The sequence below is a fragment of the Muntiacus reevesi genome, chromosome 17 (assembly GCF_963930625.1).
Source record: "Muntiacus reevesi chromosome 17, mMunRee1.1, whole genome shotgun sequence".
Taxonomy (NCBI): domain Eukaryota; kingdom Metazoa; phylum Chordata; class Mammalia; order Artiodactyla; family Cervidae; genus Muntiacus; species Muntiacus reevesi.
In genome coordinates, this window is record NC_089265.1 from 44,000,308 (window position 1) to 44,022,968 (window position 22,661).

Here is a 22,661-nt window from a genome sequence, read left to right on the forward strand (position 1 = left end):
CGGGGTTGCAAAGAGTCAGACACGACTGAGCGACTGAACTGACACATGTTCAGGAGAGAACATAAACTTGCAGCTCTAATGCTGCATACATTTGCCGGACTTACAGATGAACTCTAGCAGTGAATTCCTTATTTTATTCTAATGAAATAAAAGAAGAATACAGTGTCTATGAAAAGAAAGATACTTTATACTTAGATAATCTTTTTCTTATAAGCATAATGATGTATTAGCATAACTAAGAACTAACAACATGACTATATCCTATAAAAAGCATCATAAATAATATATTAAATCTGTACCAAAGTTTGTATATGAATTAGGGTCATCAAATAGAGCAATTGCTTAGTTTGGATTTTGTTACTCTTGATTTCACCTTCTTATATACAGAGACATAATGTGGAGACTCTGCTTGTAAAGAAAAGGTTGACACAGTCTGTGGAAAATTTATGTTAAAAATACATGAATACATCTTTTTAGACATCATTCTAATTATTTTCCTCTCTGTCTTAATGGCCTTCCCATCACCACAACCTTCCTCACCATAGTTAAGAGAGAGAAAATTCAGTCTACAAGATGGTAGGAAACGTGCTTTTTACTTTTTAATAAACTATTTGGAGAAGATGTAATTTCTAATCTTTTAACTGCCCTCTCAAGGGACCATTTTTATAGAAGATATAAAATATAGTTTCTAAGAAAAGATGTTTCCACTTATTCTTTAAGGAAAACACTACCCATTCTTCAAGGAAAAACTCATACCTAGAGCCATCTCCTATATGAAAGCTAAGTTGGGGTTGATTTCTTCTCCATTTGAACAGCGCTGCAGCTGGTGTATTTTGAATAGTTCAGTATGTCACTGAACATATTCTTCTGTGGTTCATAATCACAAGTGAGAAAGAATGTCTCTGCTCAGAGTAAACTCACTGAGGAGAAGGCTGGAGGTAAGTGTCTTACTTTCTGCAGGTGCTTCAGGTGCCGGCACAGAGGGAGGGCTCAGGAACTGGTCACTGAACCGACCAAGCACGTAAAACACACCAGGCAGTTTAATCACAGGAGACAACAGACATGTGTGAGCAGCTCAATCCTGCAATATCCATAAGATCAAACAGGAAGAGCCTCCTTTAAAAAAACCAAACAACAGGGTAGTGTAAACAGCCACTAATCCTGTCCAGTTGTGCTGGGAGTGTTGAGGAGAGCATTAATTTCACTTACTCATCCATCTACGGGTCTTCTAAAAGAGAGTATTGATAAAGAAAAACAAACACAAGAGCAAAGCTATCAATATTAGTGTTAATTTTATTTTTCCTATTTATATGTAAAACTCCTTTGGGGTCCAGTCCTGGACAAGAAAGTTAACTTCATGGTACCCCTCCCTCCATCTGCCACAATTCCATTATCACCTCTTAAGCTGAGTGTGCTACCACTAGAACCTCACTTTGAGTCCTGGACTGAACGCTATGCCTGGAGAGAGGTAGAGGTGAACACTTTGGTTTACAATCCTTGTGCTATAAATTCTCCTTTTGATATTGGATGCTTTTCACAAAAGAAGAAAAACAATATACAATGTCCCAAGTTCCTGCAAACAGAAGATAAGCATTTCTTTCCTTTTCCTTTTTTTGGGGGGGTGGGGTGGTGGGTGGGAAGCGGGCTGTGCTGCATTACTTACTGGAATCTTAGTTCCCTGATCAGAAATCAAACCTGGACCCCTGGTAGTAAGAGCGCTGAGGCCTAACGACCAGGCACTAGGGAATTCCCTAGTAAGAATTTCTTTTAGAAACTTTTGTGTTGCTCTCCATAGGAGTTTCAGGTTATGTCAGGAAAGCAAAAGACTGAATAATCATAGGCAAATGGTGCCTGTTAAACTATGAGTGGAAGTTGGAGCTTACAACCTCAACAGCCAAGAAAGAAAACTCTTCTGTAGATATTTGATCACTGTAACATAAACAGTTGGCTGCGCAGGTCATTCTAGAATCATGTCAGTTTACAGGCTGAGTCAGGGTTTCACATGACAATGATAGGCACAGGCAATTGGCAGAGTTCACTGCAGAAATGCACCTATGTTGTTGTGGGCTGAATGTTCACAAATTCTAGATATGGAGAAGAATTCTGAGTGCAGGTGTCACTTAAACATCATCTAAACCAGCGGTCCCCCACCTTTTTGGCACCAGAGACAGATTTCACAGAAGACAATTTTTCCACGGACAGGGGTGGGGATGGGGAGAGAGAGATGGTGGAAGCAGCAATGCAAGTGATGGGGAGTGATGGGAAGCCACAGATGAAGCTTGCCTGCTGCTCACCTCTTGCTGTGAGGCCTAACAGGCGGTCCACGGTCCAGGGATTGGGGACCCCTGATCTAAACTACAAACAAATGACTAAACAACATTGAGATAACATTTTATTTAAAACTAGTTGGTCCATGGTTATGTTCAGAATGTCCCATTAACTTCAAATGTGTCCATGTGGGCAGACTTTGAGTCTTGAAACAAGTCTGAATTAACTTACTGCAGCATTACCTGTCTCTTCCAATTGGCACTTCTGATTCACTCTGGGGAAACATGTCAAAACAATTTACAGGCATCCATTCCATTATCAAATGCACATTCACAATGTTCTGCAGATAAGCACTTAACTCTAAGTGGCTTTTTAAGAACTGATTTGACAGCCTCCCTGGATCACAATATAGAAACTCATTTGGCAAGTAGAAAAAACTACTTGGACTTCAGAGTGGGATATGTTCTGTTGGTGCAGAGTTGATTCAATGAAATATTTTAAATGATAAACACATACTACTCCAGTTGCTGTTATCCTAGATGAAAAGGGCATTTTGGCAAAATTAAAGCTACTTGCATCAAACTTAAACTCACTTAGAGAACAGGTATGGAGTCTCCAATTTAGAGCAAAAGTTATTCCTTAAAAAAATATTGGATGCTTATTTGGCAATTTGAGGTATTGAAAATAACCTGTAAAATTCCATCAGTCATGTTTATAAATACTATATTGTCAGGTATCCCAGTCTGTGTCTTAAGTGTTAGTAATTCTTGGTAGAGAAATGACAAAAACAGTTATCATTTAGGTAGAGGAAGGAGGGAGAATCACTGAAATGAGCAATAACCAGCAACTGTGGACATAAAGGGGTAGGGGCTGAGGTGAGGATATGTAAACATGTTTAACCTTAGAAGAAAGTGACCTTAGTCACAATCTTGTGATCTCACGCTGCCCTTCTCTGGCCTACTCCAATTACCTGTGTTGACTCCTCCAGTGAATATCCATGCTCCAGTTGTCATGGCTGCTTTGATGAGACCTTTTCCAAAGACCTGCTTGAGTTTTGGCTGGAGTTCAAAGTTCTGCAGGCCCCCATGCACCGAGATGAGAAGCTTGGGAAGCTCCAGCTGCCATTCCTTGGTCATCAGGTGTAGGAGGAGATCAGGTTTTGTATCAAAAGATACTCGTACATACTAGAAAAAGAATGACTATTGATTAGGGAGGAAGGGCAGGGTGGCTGCAGCTGCTTATCTTTACTGATTGCAATGATATGTGTAGTTACTTGAAGAAAATGTCTTGTAAGAAATAAGATTTTTTTTTAAAAGGGGCAAATCAATTGCTTTACTGAAGACCTTCATTAGATAAAGAGATTCACCATCTTTAACAGGTTTTTTTGAAATTCTGAATGACTATAAATTTTAAAATTATCTAACTTTCTAAAATGCAGTATAAACACAACTTTCCCCAGGATGACTGCTTTGCTCAAAGGAAATCATATTTATATTTAACCTTAACATTTGTGCAACAGTTCAAATGTTGCTACCATTTTCAATATAAGTAATTCCTTTATAACAACTGGACCTACATATGACTGTTTCTGTGACCCTATTATTTTGGTAGGTTTTGAAAAATTCTACAGTTCTACATAATGTAATGAGAATGTTTAAATGTGGTAACAGCTGATTATATTTAGTTAAACCTAAATTAACTGCATACCAAATGTTTGCTTTATCTTTCAAAGAAAAGTGACAAAAGTCATGCCAATTATTTTTAAGGAATAGTTGAAAATATTAGAGTGCATAGCAGATATCAAGGTATTTACATATGCAACTAGAAATAAAATTATTGTATGTATATATAAATAAAATTCTATAAATACATACAATGACAAACATATATATATATATATATATATATATATATATATATATATATATATATATATAAAACTAAACATTTAGATGGGCTTCCCATATGGCTTAGGTGGTAAAGAATCTGCCTGCAATACCAGAGACCTAGGTTCTATCCCTGGGTCCAGAACATCTTTTGAGAAGGGAAAGGCTACCCATCCCAGTATTATTGCCTGGAGAATGACATGGACAGAGGAGCCTGGAGGGTCTCAAAGGAGTCCAAGGGGTCTCAAAGAGTCATGACTGTTCAACTGTCATGTTAAATCTTTCTTTAAAATTATATAAATATTCTCATTTAAATCTTTGTTTAATTATATAAAGATTTCATTTCTATCTGGAAACAACTCGAATACTTGGCAAATGCACTGAAAAGCCTTTTGCAATGCATTGCTGAGCTGGCATGAAAAGAGAGAATATTCAGATACCTAAACAAAGTGGAAGCTGGAATCTCTGGGAGTAAGGAATACCAAAGGAAGCTTTGGCCTTCAGGCTTTCTCCTAAACCCTGGAAGACCCTGAGCAGCTGTTTTAATAGCTTAATGCAGTATGGGGGGCATAAGAAGAGACCCCACATAAAGCTGAGATACTTCAAAGAGATCCACTCTCAAGTATAAGGACGGAAAATAAGTAAGGAAGGAAACAATAAGTGTAAGGGAAGGAAAATAAGGTCAGAGGAAGAGAGCAAGGAAACTTGCCTGCTGCAACCTTGATCAGTAGATGGGGAAAAATTCTCCTCTGGTTATTTATAAACAAAAGTGGGCCCTCATACAGATTTTGGTCTACATCCACATTCTCAGTGTGGTCTGAGAAACATCAGAATATTTAATGTAAGTGGAGTAATGGCTCCAGATAACTGGCAGAAGCAAATGCAAATTATTTGTGGAGGAATGCATCATCAAATCAGATCTCAAGTAATTCTCTTGGGAAAATAAACATTTCATTGTAAAAAATATTACAAATCACATAACGAGATAAAGCAACATGAAAGAGAACCAAAAGACACAATAGGTAGCAGAATAAGATCCTCAAAGATAGTAAAATGCTCTGACAGAGAATATAAAATGGTTTCATTTAATATGTTAAGAACATAAATGAAAAAGCTGAATATATGAATAAAGAACAAGAATTATAGAAAATGATCACATATATTTGAAAAAGAGTAAAAAACAGAACTTCTAGAAACTAAAATGTAAAAATTTAAATGAGAAATACAATGGGTAAATGAAACCATAAGATCAGACATGCTAACTGTCAGTTCAGTTCAGTTCAGTCACTCAGTCGTGTCCGACTCCAGCCCCATGAACCGCAGCACACCAGGCCTCCCTGTCCATCACCAACTCCCAGAGTCCACCCCAACCCATGTGCATTGAGTCAGTGATGCCATCCAGCCATCTCATCCTCTGTCGTCCCCTTCTCCTGCCCTCAATCTTTCCCAGCATCAGGGTCTTTTCCAATGAGTCAGCTCTTCGCATCAGGTGGCCAAAGTATTGGAGCTTCAGCTTCAACATCAGTCCTTCCAGTGAACACCCAGGACTGATCCTATAGATACAGAGAAAAACCACATGCAGCCTAGAAAAACAGGAGAATTGGAAATACAGAAGAAAATGTGATAATTTTATAGGAGGTAATCAGAATTCCAGATAGAAATAAAGGAGATAACAGGAAAGAAACAATACTTGAAGAGACATTGGCAGGGAATTTCTCAGAATTACTAAAAGATTCCAATTCTCAGATTCAAGAAGTTCAATGAAACCGAAGAAGGATAACTAAAAAGAAACCCCATCCATACATCAGTCATAGAGAAGACCAAAGGGTCGGGGTGGGAGAAGCATTCAAAAGGAGCTAGAAAAGAAACACTGATCACCTACAAAAAAACAGTCCCTAGACTGAAGGCTTATTTCCAACAGCAACAATGGATGCAAGAACAGTGTCTTCAATGTGCAAAGAGAAATTATTTGTCAGTGTTGAATTCAACAAAAAGTATCTTTCCAAAATAAGATCATTTTACAGGCATTTTCAGACTACCAAAACCTAGTATTTACCTCTAGTATACTTCACTGAAGGAAATTTTAAAATACATGGAGCAGGCAGAAGTTACGTGATCCCAGAAGGATGATCTGGGATGCAAGAAAGAGTAGTAAATAAAGACATTAGCGTAAACAGAGTAAATCTTAAAAAGCGTTGGTTGTAAAATATGAAATGATAATAGTGTCTAATTTATGGTGGAAAGGGATAGAATAAAGTGCTGGATAATATAGAATATAAACTAGGAAGCAATAATGAGAATTAAAGTATTCTAAAGTCTACATATTGTGTGTGAGATAAAAGTACTAATTTTGGAATTTGTTAAATATTAATGTTGAAGCTGCATAACAAAAAGAATAGACTTGCATGGAATCATACAAACATGCTTTTAGATGTATAACTACATACAGGTAGGTATCAAGGACATGACAATTTATTTTAAAGTTTTTGGATATGGGAGATACCATTACTATAAAAATCTCAAAAATTATATGTTATTCTTTTTTGAAAGTATATTTTAAGTATATTTAGGTGAAATCTGAGGCAAAAACATACAAAATAGGAAAGTAGCTTGATAAATTAAGCTGTATCATCAAGAACTACCAAAGAGCTAGAGTTTACCATTTATTGTACATATACTAGAAATACGAAAAAGTATTAGAATTTAACAAGCTGATTTTATATTGATTTGATCTACATAGCAAAAATTAATTCCATAATGGAAAGGGTAAAGGTTGGCAATTTTAGCTAACCACATTATATTAATAGAATTTTATCACTTATATCAACAGAATTTGACTAGAGTTTACAATGTGTGAAATAGGAATCTTGGGGCTGGAGAGAGGGTATCGCAAATATAAATGTTTCTTAAATAAAAGTTTTAAAAATTATCATTGCTATATTTGTTATCTCATTGAGTGACTGTATATAAGAAAGGCTACCTATATAATGGACGCTATGTTTTCTGTGCCTATACACTGAATTTATGCTACTTAAGTAGTCATAATTTGGGAGCTTTACTAGATTAAATTTATATAATTTTGACTAATTCTAGAAAGGGATACTTGGTCAAGTAAAGTAGAACTGAGATTCAGAAGGCTTCAAAACTATATAAACCAAGAATGTTCTGTATGGGAGATGCTAAAAAACTGCGTTTCCAGTTATTCAATAATTTGGTATCTCAACATCACTCTCTTATTCCTTCAAAAAAACAAGGATCCATATTCTTCTAAGGTGAGATCTAAATTACACTTCTAAATATAGGAAAACATTTAAGTATAAAGAGTATTCTAAAATTATGTGCCCCTTCCAAACCTAAGTAGTAGTTGTAGGTTTGTGATTAGGATTATGGCTTTTCGAACTTCAAGATACCTCACTGAGTGTTCCCACCTACATGTTTCATTTAGCCAGGTAAATAATGTGAGCTTCTGAGCCACGGGGAGTATCTGGGATCAGACACACCTACATTACTAACTCAATGTGAAGAGAGACTACAGTCATACTAAATCACTACAGAGACTGTGTGATAATTTTCATTAGGCTTAACCTAGCTAAATAATGCATTCTGGAGTTCAATTATTTACAGTAATTAGTAAGAATAACTCAAATGTGTTTTTAGGAATAAGTCTCACTTGGTAAATAATTCACTTTGGAGCTTCTAACGTTATACACACAACTTACCAATAAGGAACCAAATTTACTGATCACATGAACAGTTCACTGGAAAACTACCAATTTAGTGAATATTTAAAAGTTCCTTTTGAGCTAGATTAATCTTTTTCCTAGTTAGGAAACTAAGAAAAGCTTGTTGATGATCACAAAACACTTGTTACCCTGTTAATAAGTGCTCCAGTGGAGATAAATGAATGACCTTAGATCACCTTCTCCCCAGTTCTCTATCTTACAGAGGAAGAAAGGAAGGCCTGTGTTAGGTCCTTTTGCTCATAAGCTCTCTTTCCATATTTCACCTGGCTCTCGATTTCTTAACTACTGAGAAAAACACCCCAAGTCTGCAACCAAATCCCTTGTGTTCCAAGCACATATATGCTGTGTGTGGATTCACACTCCAGGTCTCTCTGACACCAGGTCCTTACTCTTGACCTCAAAAACAAATGCTTTTTCTCTCCTCACTTTTCCTTTTCCTTCACCTATAGACAAGAGGTCTGCGAGTTCTAATGACCCATTTTTCAAATAATGCTCTCCACCAGGCCTTTCCCTCTATTGCTTTAGTTGCTATTTTAAGAATAAATGCTCTTACTAGGATGTCAGTATGTGTCATGGCAACACTCCTAGTGGCTTTTCTAGCCCTGTGTTCTCAATGAGATACCAACAGGCGACTCCTATCCCCAATACCTTTTTAATAATACTATTTTCCAATTCAAAGGGTTGCATCATACATAAACTCCCATTCTGCCTGTCGTGGTTCCCACAATTTGGCCTTACCCTACTTATTGAGAGGCATTTCCCCACTCTTTTCTGTATTTGGTTAGTGCTAGTTCTTCAAGTCCTGGAAAATCCAGTTTCTCCCCTTTCATCTGCATAAATCATTCTTGTTTTTCAAAGGCTCTTATTGACTTTTCCTTAGAATGCAAGCTCATGTTGACACAGTATAACTCTCAGTCAAATTCAGTATAATATACATAAATATTTTCCCTGTTGTTTCTTACATGTGTCAGTTTTATCCCGCCATTTGCAAGATATCTGAGGGCAGGGATCATGTGTGACCTGACCTACGATTTTGGATAATCCTTTCTCTCCTGGCTATGATGGAGCTACAATCGCAGAAATAAAAAGGAGTTTGGAAATATCTCAGCGATCATGGGAACTAGAAATCACCTATTTCAGTTCTTCTGCTTTACGGATGAGGACACTGAGACCTGGGGAGGCAAGTGACTGGGACATCAGGCTTATTAATAGCTATCTACTAGTTAACCACTCACCCAATCCATTGTTAAAGCTACTGTTACAGTGGAAACTCTAGGTTGAGCTGGGCTCCTCAAACTTTAACATGCAAAACTCATCTGGGGGAACCTAAAAAATTCAGGTTCTGATTCAGTAGGTCTGAGTTGGGACTTGAGATTTTGTATTTTTAACTAGCTCCCAAAAGGGACCACATGAGTAGAAAGGATTACAACTCTTTCCCAGACCAAAGATTCTCAGTGGTGTGTCTTGTGTTTATCATTGGGCCAAAGGCAAGAAAGAACACTTTAAATATTTTACATAAAAATCAAAGAGAAGAATGGAGGAAAAACTGGAAAATTACTCAGGCCATGAGAAATAGGAAAGTGCAGTCATTAATAAGCTACTCAATTCCAACTACCTGATCCTTTTTCACCAGGACTAATTCCTATACAATGGAATCCATGATTAACATTATTTATGTTATCTATCAGCCCACCCCTGATTATCCAGAAGCTGATAAATAACACAAATACTAGGTGTCCCTGTCCCTTTAATGTTGGCCATTATTTTAGATTTATTTTGTCCTTGGAGAATAAAAGATCTTTTAAAATGGAAGTATTTAAATGAATCAATCCATTACCTTTTGTCATGTTTTTGTTTAGCAGCCCAAGGAAACAGTTTAGGGATAAGACGGTAATTAAAACTAAGGGATAAAAGGATATTTTGTGATTGCGTGGAGATTTCAATTTTTAAATTATATCCTTATATCCATAAAAATCATGTTATTCAGTAACCTCTCCTGGAACTATATTAATAATATAACAGTTAATTCTTGTGCCCAAATCAGCAGCTTCAGGTTCATAAATGGTTGTACCCAGAGCAATTAATTCATTCCTACTAAATGGTCAAAGTGATTAGAAATTAGGAGCTATTTTGGTTGTCAAGCAATTTTGACTGTCCACTTGTGAAGTCATTAATTGCTAAGGGGTCACCTTACAAATAACCAGAAATCTTCCTAACATGTTTATTAAATTCTGTGACCTGGGCAGTACTCTGATGCAGTGATGCATGCTCCCGTTTACAGGTTTCCCTGGAGAAGGGCATGGCAACCCACTCCAGTATTCTTGTCTGGAGAATCTCTATGGACAGAAGAGCCTGGGGGGGGGGGGGGGGCGACAGTCCATGGGGTCACCAAGAGTCGGACACAACTGAGCGACTGAGCACAATCACGTGCAGAAACACACTCAAGCATCAGATACTGGCACTGCAGGTCATCTGATCAGCTTGAGACCCTCTCTTGCGAAATGAGGGTAATCCTGAACACCACACGGAACACTAAAGAGTAAATTGTGGGAAAGACCTGGAAAGAAAACCGACACATGGAAATTAGACTATAGGCACTCACAATTGACTTCTGCATCACACGACCTACATAACTTGCCTTTAGTTCTTTAATGTACCTTTCAAAGTAGCCCTTTGTGAGTTATCTGGGGAATGACTGGTACAAGTTATAAAAAGTACCTATCCAGAGGGAAACTGCTACCTCTGTCTGTGGCCACCAATCCTATTCTTCTCCCTCATGCCTTTAGTTCCCTGATTTTAATTTCTAGAAATAAACTGAGCTCAAATGAGTCATCCACACCTGTACTGCCATCATTAGGGTCCCTGCCTGACAGCAGACAGCCTGTGTGATGAGCTAATGAGATTAAAAAGAGTATCTAAAGAAAGCACTGTGTAAAACAGAAGTTAGTTCTATTTGAAATTATACTATTTGATCTATTCCTAGGTCCTTTGGAGGTCAATGCATACAAGCATGATTTTCACAAGAATACCTTGAATTCCAAACCACAAACTTACAAATGAAATTTTGTGAATAAGTCTATAAAAGCAAAATAGAGTTTTTGTTTTGTTTGAGTGGCAGAGGGCTTTGGTAACTAAAAATTTTGAGTTTCTGCTTTTTCCAGTTGTTAAGTTTTTTTGCTTGTTTGTTTAGCAGGTAGTTTCACTGCAGTTTTTTCTAAAGCCACTCTAACCTGCTCCATCACTAGAAAAGTTACTATTCACTTGTCAAAGCAGAACTCAACTTTACTATGGCCTCACTGCATTAAACTGGGAGGGAAATCACAGAGGTGCTACAGATCAAATAGCATTCTTCTCTTCAAAACACCCAGGGTGGTGAAGGCTGAGTGGAGAAGCAGCCATCACTACTTAGAATAGGCTGGGGCTGTTTAATTAGAAATAATAATAATCTTTCTTTAGAATTCTGAACTTGACCCATTGTGGAGTAATTTGTCTCTGGTTTTAAACTAAATTTTGACTGACATCATTTTGCCCAGCTTTTAAATGAAAAGGTAAAATAACTACAGGACAATAAATCTGGTTACACTTTAGGAAATGGTAAATGGCAAATCTTTCTAACCCTCACTGAGAAACCATCTTCAAGTCTTAGAAATAATCAATTGGTATATTTCAGTAGTACTTTCTCTGAGTAATGGAACTACTACAGCTAAACCTATTTTAGTAGTATTTTTAATGCCTTTCTTCTGAGTATGCAGTGGGAAATTTGCCCCATTTTCCTTCTATTGAGAACTGTGACAAGCATCTTTTCATTTTCTAATTCTCTGTAGCCCCATTTTCAATGAGTAGTTTTAATTAAAGTTGTGGCCAAGGAGAATATGTTGCATCAGACTCTTGAGACAATTTTGCTGATATCAGCTTTCCAAGTCCATGGAGCCTTTGGTTTTGCACCAGGTGTTTAATGCGTACAGTGGTTTAATGTGCAAGCTGAACCACTAGAAAGAAAGATCTCTAGAAAGAAAATATTTGGAATGCAAATGTAAGGTGTCACTGTTACAGGAGTTTTTGTTTGATTGACTCACAAAATTTTGGAAGTGAAAATGCCATTGTAATTTATTCTATATTGCTTTTATGATTCTTCAATATTAGATAACAGGTGCTCCAGGTGATTGATGCTGATAAGCCAAAACTAAAGGTTTAGAAATAATATAAAACTTCACTGAGCATATGACCTAGTTGCAGGGGGGTACTCTGTGAATTTTCTGCCAGAATTGCTTTTGTGTAAAATTTTCTAGAGCAAGATGGGTTTCTTGAGGAAGGTTAGTTCTTATTTCTCTACAGGTCTATGATTAAGATCAGAAGTTTAAATGATACATTCTAGCTTTATTCCCAGTTTCTGAAAGGTTTTCCAAAGGTACTGCCAATAATCTCAATAGTCTAGAAATTTCAAGGTGGAAAATGGAAAACAACAGAGCAATTACAAAACCCCTCAAAAACTACACCATGCTATACAAAGCTACTTAGTTAGCTATAGTCCAGTGATGAGGCATTTTGTTTTGTACTGGGATTTTTTAAATATATTTTGTGCATGTCAATCAATGATTCTCATATCAAATCTCCATAATGCAAAGAAAGACAATTTTAAGACAAGAAGATTTAATCCTAAAGCATTTTAAGAGTATAAGATGGTAGATGTCATGCTGCTGACAGCATGCCCTTTCCTGGACACACATCAAGTATTATATCTCTTCAATCTCACCTATTCCCTCTCACACCCTCATCTTAATGCTCAGAAAAGAAAGATTGCGTCCTGGCTGACTCAATACTTAGAGCTCTAAGTGTGAAAATGAGGCATAGGTATAATTCTCTAAATTATATGAAAGCTGTAATAAGGGGCTCAACTTACTCTAATATCAGAGTGAATATCAAGGGAATACCTGAAGAGAATTATGTAGGTGACTTGAGAAGTTTAAATACAAGTCCTTAATTAGGTTAAACTTACCTGGTCCATAAGTCAGCTCAGCCTTAATTGGAAGAGATGATTAGTAAGCAAATAAGATTCTAATTAAGTCCAGCACTGCTTCCTTCTCTAAATAATTTAACAGCCTCAGTCCCAGATATGAAGAGTCTTTGAGAAAGGACCCAGTGTCTGCTATCAGACCATCTTATTATTGCTTAGTCAGTTTTAAAAAGTTGCCTGGAACCCAGTCTAGTAAGAAAATGCCTAAACCAGGGCTTCAGTATCTTACTACCTTCTTTTGTCCCTGAGTTCTGATTTTACCAGGCATCTGAATGAACTGCGAGGTCCTTTAATCCCCAGGAAATGACCTTAGAAGCATGCAGTTTGGTAGGATGTGGCTTGGTGTAGAGAAGAGAGGAATGCAACTCCTTCAGTCACTGTCAGCTTTGCACAAGACTTCGTTCTGTGCCACAGTTTCTCTCTCTATAAAGAAGGAAAGATGCTGGTTTCACTGCTGTTTCACTGGGGTTTGTCAAGCCTGAGAATTAGGGACAGAACACCAAAAGTACTGGGAAGGTCTTAGAAAATAGTTCCATTAACCTAGGATATAATTTTATGAAGAACTTTGTGCTCACAACTTTTGAGTTCAATAACCTCAACAAATACTAGTGATCTTATAATTCTACTAAAAAGTTTTCAAAATTCTTAGGAACTGGGCTTCCCTTCAGGCTCAGGTGGTAAAGAATCCACCTGCAATGCAGGAGACCTGGGTTTGATCCCTGGGTTGGGAAGATCCCCTGCAGAAGGGAAGGGCTACCCACTCCAGTATTCTTGTCTGGAGAATTCCATGGAGTGTACAGTCCATGAGGTCTCAAAGAGTTGGACATGACTGAGCGACTTTCACATCACTTCTTCACAGAAAGGAACTAGAAACACATAGTAACTAGCTTCCTTTCAAAACATCTACTATAGTCTGTACCAGGCATACAAGACAGAGAAGAAAAAGAATTGACAGAGAGTCCTAAGGATCTTGAGTTCGAAAACTAGCTTTGTCAAATAACTGGGTGACTCTCAGAAAATAATTTAACTGTTTTGGGCTCGAGTTTCCTATCTGTAAAATAGGTAAAGAGATTGGTATCATTTAGTATTTTTAAGGTTGGCTGAACAGTAGAATAACTGAGCTAACTTTTAAAACACTTTGGATGTCCAGGTTCTTCCCCAGACCTCTGGGAATGATTCTGGGCATGGGCACTGGTAGTGGCCCCACAGGTTATTCTGAGCCTCCAAGTGGAGAACCACTGTATTGATCCCTCATTGTCTTTGGTGATCAAAGTTCTGTGACATCACGGTGTGCTGTCTATGGAGTAACACAGACACAAATGTGAGATGTGGTTCTCACATAGCCCACCACATTTTAACAATGAGTTCCTTTACTTCAACTGTATCTTCCACCAAACTATGGCACACTCTTTCTCACGTTGTGTCCAGACCACATTGGCATTTGACCCAGGTGCATCAATTTGGGCTATCTTGAGGGGAAAAGTTAATGTTATACCTTATTTATTTATTTTTTAATTAATGAAGGTCAAAGTTAATCTGCCCTCTAGAATTTCTTGACCACTTTGTTAAAAATCATTTCAACTTTTAAGCATTCTTGTTAGGAGAAGGTGACCAAAGACAAATTAAGTTAGTTGGCCTGTTTCACTTCCAGCTTGGTGAATAATTTAACCATGCCTCCCCCATCCAAGGACTGGCACCCTTAGACAGCAGATGCTGATTCTTCCCTTGGACAAACTGCACGGCAGTTTGCTGGAGAGAACAAGTGGGAAAGAAGCCACATGCAAGTGGCTCAGTCACTTGGTCTTTTCTGACTCTCTGGGATCCCATGGACTCTAGCCCGCCAGGCTCCTCTGTCCATGGGCTTTTCCAGGCAAGAATATTGGAGTGAATTGCCATTCCCTTCTCCAGGGGATCTTCTGGACCAGGGATCCAACTCGTGTCTCTTGCATCTCCTGCATTGGCAGGCAGGTTCTTTACCATTGAGCCGCCTGGTAAGCCCACTAAAGAAGGCACAGGTGGCAAAAAATGACTGTCCTGCTTGATGAAACAGACATCTGCCCTGTGGATGACTCCACCCCTTTGTCCAGAGAGCAGAATCAGAATAATTCAAGGCAAGGGCAAGGGCAAGGCGGAGCATGTGGTCTGTAGTATTTCAGGGCAAGGTAAAGAAATAGCTATCCCTGCCTCGGGCTGGTAGTACTTTGGTGGGTTTTGTGAACAACTTCATGGGAAGTATCACCCCCACTGGATACTGAGCACTTTCCAGGGAGGAGATGGCAATCCACTGTTGGTTTGCCCATCCACTGAGGGTTGGGGCTGTCAGTCATGGGGAAGGAGTACTGATATCCTTATCCCTGCTGAATGCCTTCACTTTCATTTTATACTGGACTCCACAAATCATGTAGCTGACCTTGCCTAACCCAACTGCCAAGAGACAACTCTGAGTTTCATAGAACTATGTGAGGCCATGGGGAGAACTGTCAAAGTTCAATGTCCTTATGTGTTCACTCTCCTGGAACAGAGCGAAAGATCTAGCTGCCTCTTGAAGTTTTTCCTCTATTCTTAAGTATCACATTATACACATATTGTATATTAGCTGTGTGACATGGGGCAAATTATTTACATTTCTGTGCTGTAAAATGTTATTTTGTCATATAGGAGTAATAATACTAATCTCATAAACATGAAATATATAAATACATACAAATACTTGGCACAGCAATGGATACAAGGTAGATGTTTAATCAATTTTAGTTGAAGAACAAATTCATTATTTTTTATAAAACCTGAAAATTGTTGCAAAAGTATTTTGATTAATACTTTGAAGGATACCCGTTCTAGTAAATATATTTGGAGTATCAATCTCCAGGGTTCTTAGAAATTTCAAATTCACTAAAAACTCTCCAGGAGGGGAAAATTTTTAGTTTTTCTTCTAAGAAAAACTGTATGATGAGAAGGAATCCTTATGGCCAAATTCAGACTTAAATTGAAGAAAGTAGGGAAAACCACTAGACCATTCAGGTATGACCTAAATCAAATCCCTTATGATTATACAGTGGGAGTGACAAACAGATTCAAGGGATTAGATCTGATCAACAGAGTGCCTGAAGAACTATAGATGGAGGTGCGTGACATTGTACAGGAGGCAGTGATCAAGACCATCCCCAAGAAAAAGAAATGCAAAAAGGCAAAATGGATGTCTGAGGAGGCCTTACAAATAATGAGAAAAGAAGAGAAGAGAAAGGCAAAGGAGAAAAGGAAAGATACACCCATTTGAATGCAGAGTTCCAAAGAATAGCAAGGAGAGATAAGAAAGCCTTTTTCAGTGATTGGTGCAAAGAAATGGAGCAAAACAATAGAATGGGAAAGACTAGAGATCTCTTCAAATTAGAGAAAATTAGAGATGCCAAGGGAACATTTCATGCAAAGGTGGGCACAACAAAGGACAGAAATGGTATGGACCTAACAGAAGCAGAAGATATTAAGAAGAGGTGGCAAAAATACACAGAAGAACTGTACAAAAAAGATCTTCATGACCTAGATAATCATGATGGTGTGATCACTCACCTAGAGTCAGACATCCTGGAAGGCGAAGTCAAGTGGGCCTTAGGAAGCATCACTTCGAACAAAGCTAGTGGAGGCGATGGAATTCCACTTGAGCTATTTCAAATCCTGAAAGATGATGCTGTGAGAGTGCTGCACTCCATATGCCAGCAAATTTGGAAAACTCAGCAGTGGCCACAGGACTGGAAAAGGTCAGATTTCATTCCAATCCCAAAGAAAGGCAATCACAAAGAATGTTCAAACTACTGCCCAATTGCACTCATCTCACACGCTAGCAAAGTAATGCTCAAAATTCTCCATGCTAGGCTTCAGCAATATGTGAACCATGAACTTCCAGATGTTCAAGCTGGATTTAGAAAAGGCAGAGGAACCAGAGATCAAATTGCCAACATCCGCTGGATCATCGAAAAAGTGAGCGAGTTCCAGAAAAACATCTATTTCTGCTTTATTGACTATGCCAAAGCCTTTGACTGTGTGGATCACAATAAACTGTGGAAAATTCTGAAAGAGATGGGAATACCAGACCACCTGACCTGCCTCCTGAAAAATCTGCATGCAGGTCAAGAAACAACAGTTAAAATGGACATGGAACAACAGACTGGCTCCAAATCGGGAAAGGAGCACGTCAAGCCTGTATATTCTCACTCTGCTTATTTAACTTATGTGCAGAGTACATCATGAGAAATGTTGGACTGGATGAAGCACAAGCTGGAATCAAGATAGCCTGAAGAAATATCAATAACTTCAGATATGCAGATGACACTACCCTTATGGCAGAAAGCAAAGAAGAACTGAAGAGCCTCTTGATGAGAGTGAAAGAAGAGAGTGAAAAAGTTGGCTTAAAGCTCAACATTCAGAGAACTAAAATCATGGCATCTAGTTCCATCAACATCATGGAAAATAGATGGGGAAACAATGGAAACAGAGATTTTATTTTGGGGGACTCCAAAATCACTGCAAATGGTGACTGCAGCCATGAAATTAAAAGATGCTTGCTCCTTGGAAGAAAAGTTATGAACAACCTAGACAGCATATTAAAAGAAGAGACTTTACTTTGCCAACAGAGGTCCATCTAGTCAAAGCTATGGTTTTTCCAGTAGTCATGTATGGATGTGAGAGTTGGACTCTAAAGAAAGCTGAGCAGTGAGAATTGGTGCTTTTGAACTGTGGTGTTGGAGAAGACTCTTGACAGTCCATTGGACTGCAAGCAGATCCGACCAACTCATCCTAAAGGAAACCAGTCCTGAATATTCACTGGAAGGACTGATGCTGAAACTGAAACTCCAATACTTTGGCCACCCAATGTGAGGAACTGACTCATTGGAAAAGACCCTGATGCTGAGAAAGATTGAATGCATGAGGAGAAGAGGATGACAAGAGGATGAGATGGTTGGATGGCAGAGTTTGAGTAAACTCTGGGAGTTGGTGATGGGCAGGGAGGCCTGGCCTGCTGCAGTCCATGGGGTTGCAAAGAGCTGGACACAACTGAGTGACTGAATTGAACTGAACTGAGAAGGAATTTTGGCTTTGTGCACCATAAGCGGCACAAACGCCACACCCACAGTAACTGTCTAATTGTGGAGGTCTACAGTAAATAAAGTAGAGAGAATGCCAGGTAACAGTTCATTTTCTGTTTTGCTTGAATAAGCAGATGCAGAAGGTTGATGTAATGTGGAAGTCAAACTGTATAATTTGGTGGTTTACAAGCCACATGTCTCCAGTCACTGATGAGCAGGTGTCTGCCGTGCTAGCCTTTAATCTGTGACTGTCACTATTGCCATCCTATGTAGCCTAGAACTATGGAAAATGGTGGAAATATGTAGCATATCCTTGGATTCCCAGGAAATAAAGGTGGCTCCTTCACTGCCCCATCACTATGATTTTCATAAATATATTGAGCACTGGCTGTATACCAGGTAATTTTATATTCTTTCTAATCCTTGTAAGAGTTAGTCGCTCAGTCATATCTGAATCTTTGCAACCCCATAGACTGTAGTCAGGCTCCTCTGTCCATGGAATTCTCCAGGCAAGAATACTTGAGTAGGTAACCATTCCTTTCTCCAGGGGATCTTCCTGACCCAAGGATTGAACCTGGGTCTCCTGCATTGCAGGCAGATTCTTCACTGTCTGAAGTCACCAAAAATCCCTTAGGCAATTATGTCCACTTCATAAATAATGAAACTTGAGGTTCAGTTAAGTCAATTGGCTTAACCAAGGTTTTCTGACCAAGTAGAGAGAGTGAGTGTATAAATACAGTTCTATAAGACTTGAAGATTATGCATCTTATTTTAACTGACTGCAAAGCCCCTCTTGTAACTAAAGTAAATGAATGCTTGGTGGAAGTAATAATATAGCAAATACTAATTTAGCTTTAACATCAGGTACTGTTCTAAGTACTTAATACATATTGACCTATTTAATCCTTGCTATAGCCTTATATAGTAGGAATTACTATTTTCATTTTGCATATGAGGAAACTAAGGCACTGGGAAGTTAAATAAACTGAGCCAGATTATGAACCAGTAAGTGACGGACCAGCTTATAAACAAAGCAATGTGGGTTTGCATGCTGGGTTTAACAACTAGGTAAAAGAATTGGAACTTCTTGAATTATTAATATCTTAAAGGGTTAACTGAAAAAGTATGGTTTGATTTTCCATAGTAATTTGCCAAGATATGTACCCAAATGTATGTCCTTCTAAACATTAATCAAAATATTTAAAAAAAATTTCAGAGCCTGAAGCAAATAATAATGATGATAGTAGTAAAAACAACTGTTAAAATTAATTTTACATCTATAATGTACCCTGGCACTGTGCCAGATGACTTACATATGTCATCTCATTTAACATTTATAATAGTAGTTTTATTATTTCTAGAAAACAGAATAAATTACTGAGGCCCAGAGAATTCCCTGGTGGCTCAGTCAGTAAAGAATCTGCCTGCAATGCAGGAGACCTCATTCAATCCCTGGGTCGGGAAGATCCCCTCGAGAAAGAAATGGCAACCCACTCCAGTATTCTTGCCTGGGAAATCCCATGGACAGAGGAGCCTAGTGGGCTACTGTCCTTGAAGCCATGAAGAGTTGGACACAATTGAGTGACTAAACCATCAGAGAATTTAATTAATGTTTCTCATGGCACACAATAAATATATGATGTGTCTGGGATAGACTGTTTGCATTCAGAGCCCACATCCTTCATTACCAAACTGGTACTCCATTCTTTCATAATTTTTTGTGGTGGAAAACTTTATCTTCTGAGAACCGACCTGAGTTTTAAAAACCAGCAAGAGTCATTTGTGACTAAGTCATTTGTTTTTTGAATTTCAGGGACTTGAGAAGAACTGACTTATTGGAAAAGACCCTGATGCTGGGAAGGATTGAGGGCAGAAGGAGAAGGGGATGAAAGAGGATGAGGCGGTTGGATGCCATCACCAACTCTTAATGGATATGAGTTTGAGTAAGCTCTGGGAGTTGGTGATGGATAGCAAAGCCTAATGATGGAAGCTGCAGTCCATGGAGTCACAAAGAGTGAGTGACTGAACTGAACTGAACTGAGATTAACTTATGCTCAAAAACACCATTTGAAGAAAATAACAGAGTGCTTTTCTCTTGTGATCGATAAATTGTCTGAAATCAGTCCCCTAAACACATTTTTGTGCACTGGTGGCAACATGATAATTACAATCTCCCCAGGTGATGACTTTGAAGGAATGCTCTTCTTAAAGCAAATGTATGCTCTATACTTGACAGACACTGCATGTTAATGAAGGAAATAATGGCTAGAAGCTTACCATATGCCTCTGGGCTTGTGGCATGTTGCTTACAGGCATCATTCAAGCATCTGTATAGTCACTGGGTATACTACTCTATAATGATTGTTGACCACTAAACCACTTCATCATCTGTAGCACTTTTCTTACAGGGAGAACTTGCATGACTTTTAATTAACGCATGCGTGGTTCCAGAGGATCCACACTATATGTGATTCAACCCCATACTCTGAATGAAGACTAAGGTGAGTTGGTAACTCTTATGACCTTTTGTGGGAACATGTATCCCTTAAGTGGATGAGGAAATTACCAAATCTCCATATCCCTTGATTCTGTCTAAGTCAAGACTACCTGACCCTTTCTTTGTTTTCCCAGGTCTTGGTGGAGGTTGCACATAGATTTCTCCTTTCCAATATATTGTTCAGAATTAATTTTTTTAGGAGAGAACTGTGAGAATAGCTTGGTCAGCCATTCTTGGTGAAGAAAATACTGCAGTATGAAGGAGGAGTGGATGGGGGAAAGCAGAGAGGGGGAAGAAAGAGATAAAAGAGGTGGCTTTACTATGGTACATATACACAATAGAATATTACTCAGCCATTAAAAAGAATTCATTTGAATCAGTTCTAATGAGATGGATGAAACTAGAGCCCATTATAGAGTGAAGTAAGCCATAAAGATAAAGACCAATACAATATACTAACACATATATATGGAATTTTAAAAGATGGTAACAATAACCCAATATGCAAAACAGAAAAAGAGACACAGATGTACAGAACAGACTTTTGGACTCTGTGGGAGAAGGCGAGGGTGGGATGTTCTGAGAGAACAGCATTGAAACAAGTATACTATCAAGGGTGAAACAGACCACCAGCCCAGGTTGGATGCATGAGACAAGTGCTCAGGGCTGGTGCACTGGGATGACCCAGAGGGATGGGATGGGGAGGGAGGCGGGAGGGGGGATCGGGATGGGGAATACATGTAAATCCATGGCTGATTCATGTCAATGTATGGCAAAAACCACTAAAATATTGTAAAGTAATTAGCCTCCAACTAATAAAAATAAATGAAAAAAAAAAAGAGGTGGCTTTATCGCACATTTATAGACTGTAACTGGTGTGAACTGGCTTTCCCTGCATTTTGCAATATGCTTTTTTAAGCAAAATTTCCTCTCCAAACTCAGAAAACTCTGTGGAGTGCCTGAGAACAGTCACCTCCAACTGCTCTACCCTCAACTAACTAACTGTCTCTCTCAACAGTTAGAAGCAAGTTTGTTGGAAAGTAGTGTTTCTAGAGCTTCCAAAAACACATAGTAGACATTTTTTCTTGGCAAAATCTGTTAGCCATTAGGGAGGAGTCCATGTTGAAAGTTAAAATTTAGATGTGACAACTCTTAAAAGTAAAATTTGTATATTTCCAAATGCCTCCTTTCCAAAAAAAAAAAAAAAAATGCTTTTCATATGGAGCTGTTCTATTGAGAACATTATTGAAGGCAGCTGCTTGAAGAGAAAGCACTTAATTTGGATGGCAAGATCTCTGTTAGAACAGGGAAGGAAATAGTCTGGGATGATCATTTCTACCTTAAATTGACAGAAATGCTAATTACCAATAGAATGAAATGGAGACCTAAGGGTAAGACTTTTTTTTTTTTTTAAACCAAAGGAGTTAGATAAACATGTCTCAATTGATGACAGCCAGAAAATAAAATAACAAACAGTGAATAATGATGGAAAGCTACTTGCTATTATTTTAAAAAACAATAGTCATTAGGTCTGATCTCATAATTATTATTCTAAAAATCCTGAAAGTAAGGTCTTCTTTCCCCCATTAAATAGAGGCAGAGCAGAAACATAATTAGAGCTGGTCACCCAGCAAGGAGCTGGCAAAGTTCACCACTCCAGCTCTTCACCACTCCTCTGCAGGACTTGAAAGAGAACCTGAGCAGTGAGCGACAGAGCTCTGATTACCATGGCTTTGTTGGAATGGCCGCCTCCTTGGAACTCGATGGTCCCGAAAGCGTCGGTGGGGCTGAGCTGCGTGTGCTTGCTGATGGACCACTTCTCAGACTGGATGTCATTTCGAGAGAGGCGACTTTCGTTTTTCTCATTCTGAAGAACCGAGATACTGGGAGTGAGGCCAACATGCTGGCCTATTAGACGCCCACAGCAACACCTATAACGTAAGAGGGCAAAGTGAACCCCTTGTATTAGTGACAGCTGGAATATACACTTAAGGCAATCTGCTGGAGAAACCTACAAACTGTAGCAAGCCAGCAAGTCAGTTTTCAGGTGGAAACCATATGTGGCATACCTGACAAATGGTGAACTCAGGATTTACTTGACAAATTAATACACTTCTTCTCTGGCCCTTCCTCATTTTGCTATAGCTGTAACATGCCTCCCATCTTTCTGAA

General features: G+C 38.5%; 1 protein-coding gene across 10 annotated transcripts in view; it reads right to left on the reverse strand.

Moving 5' to 3' along the window:
• Nucleotides 1-22,346, reverse strand: part of TRPM3 (transient receptor potential cation channel subfamily M member 3) — a 283,598-nt gene extending 261,252 nt beyond the window's left edge. For all 10 annotated transcript variants that reach the window (XM_065907659.1, XM_065907658.1, XM_065907657.1 and 7 more), the window contains exons 1-2: nucleotides 22,216-22,346; nucleotides 3,239-3,452 (exon numbers count right to left, since the gene is read on the reverse strand). In XM_065907659.1, the coding sequence (XP_065763731.1) occupies nucleotides 3,239-3,452; nucleotides 22,216-22,218 (217 nt within the window). In that variant the 5' untranslated portion in view covers nucleotides 22,219-22,346. The remainder of the gene's footprint in view (nucleotides 1-3,238; nucleotides 3,453-22,215) is intronic.
• Between the last annotated feature and the right edge of the window lie 315 nt (nucleotides 22,347-22,661).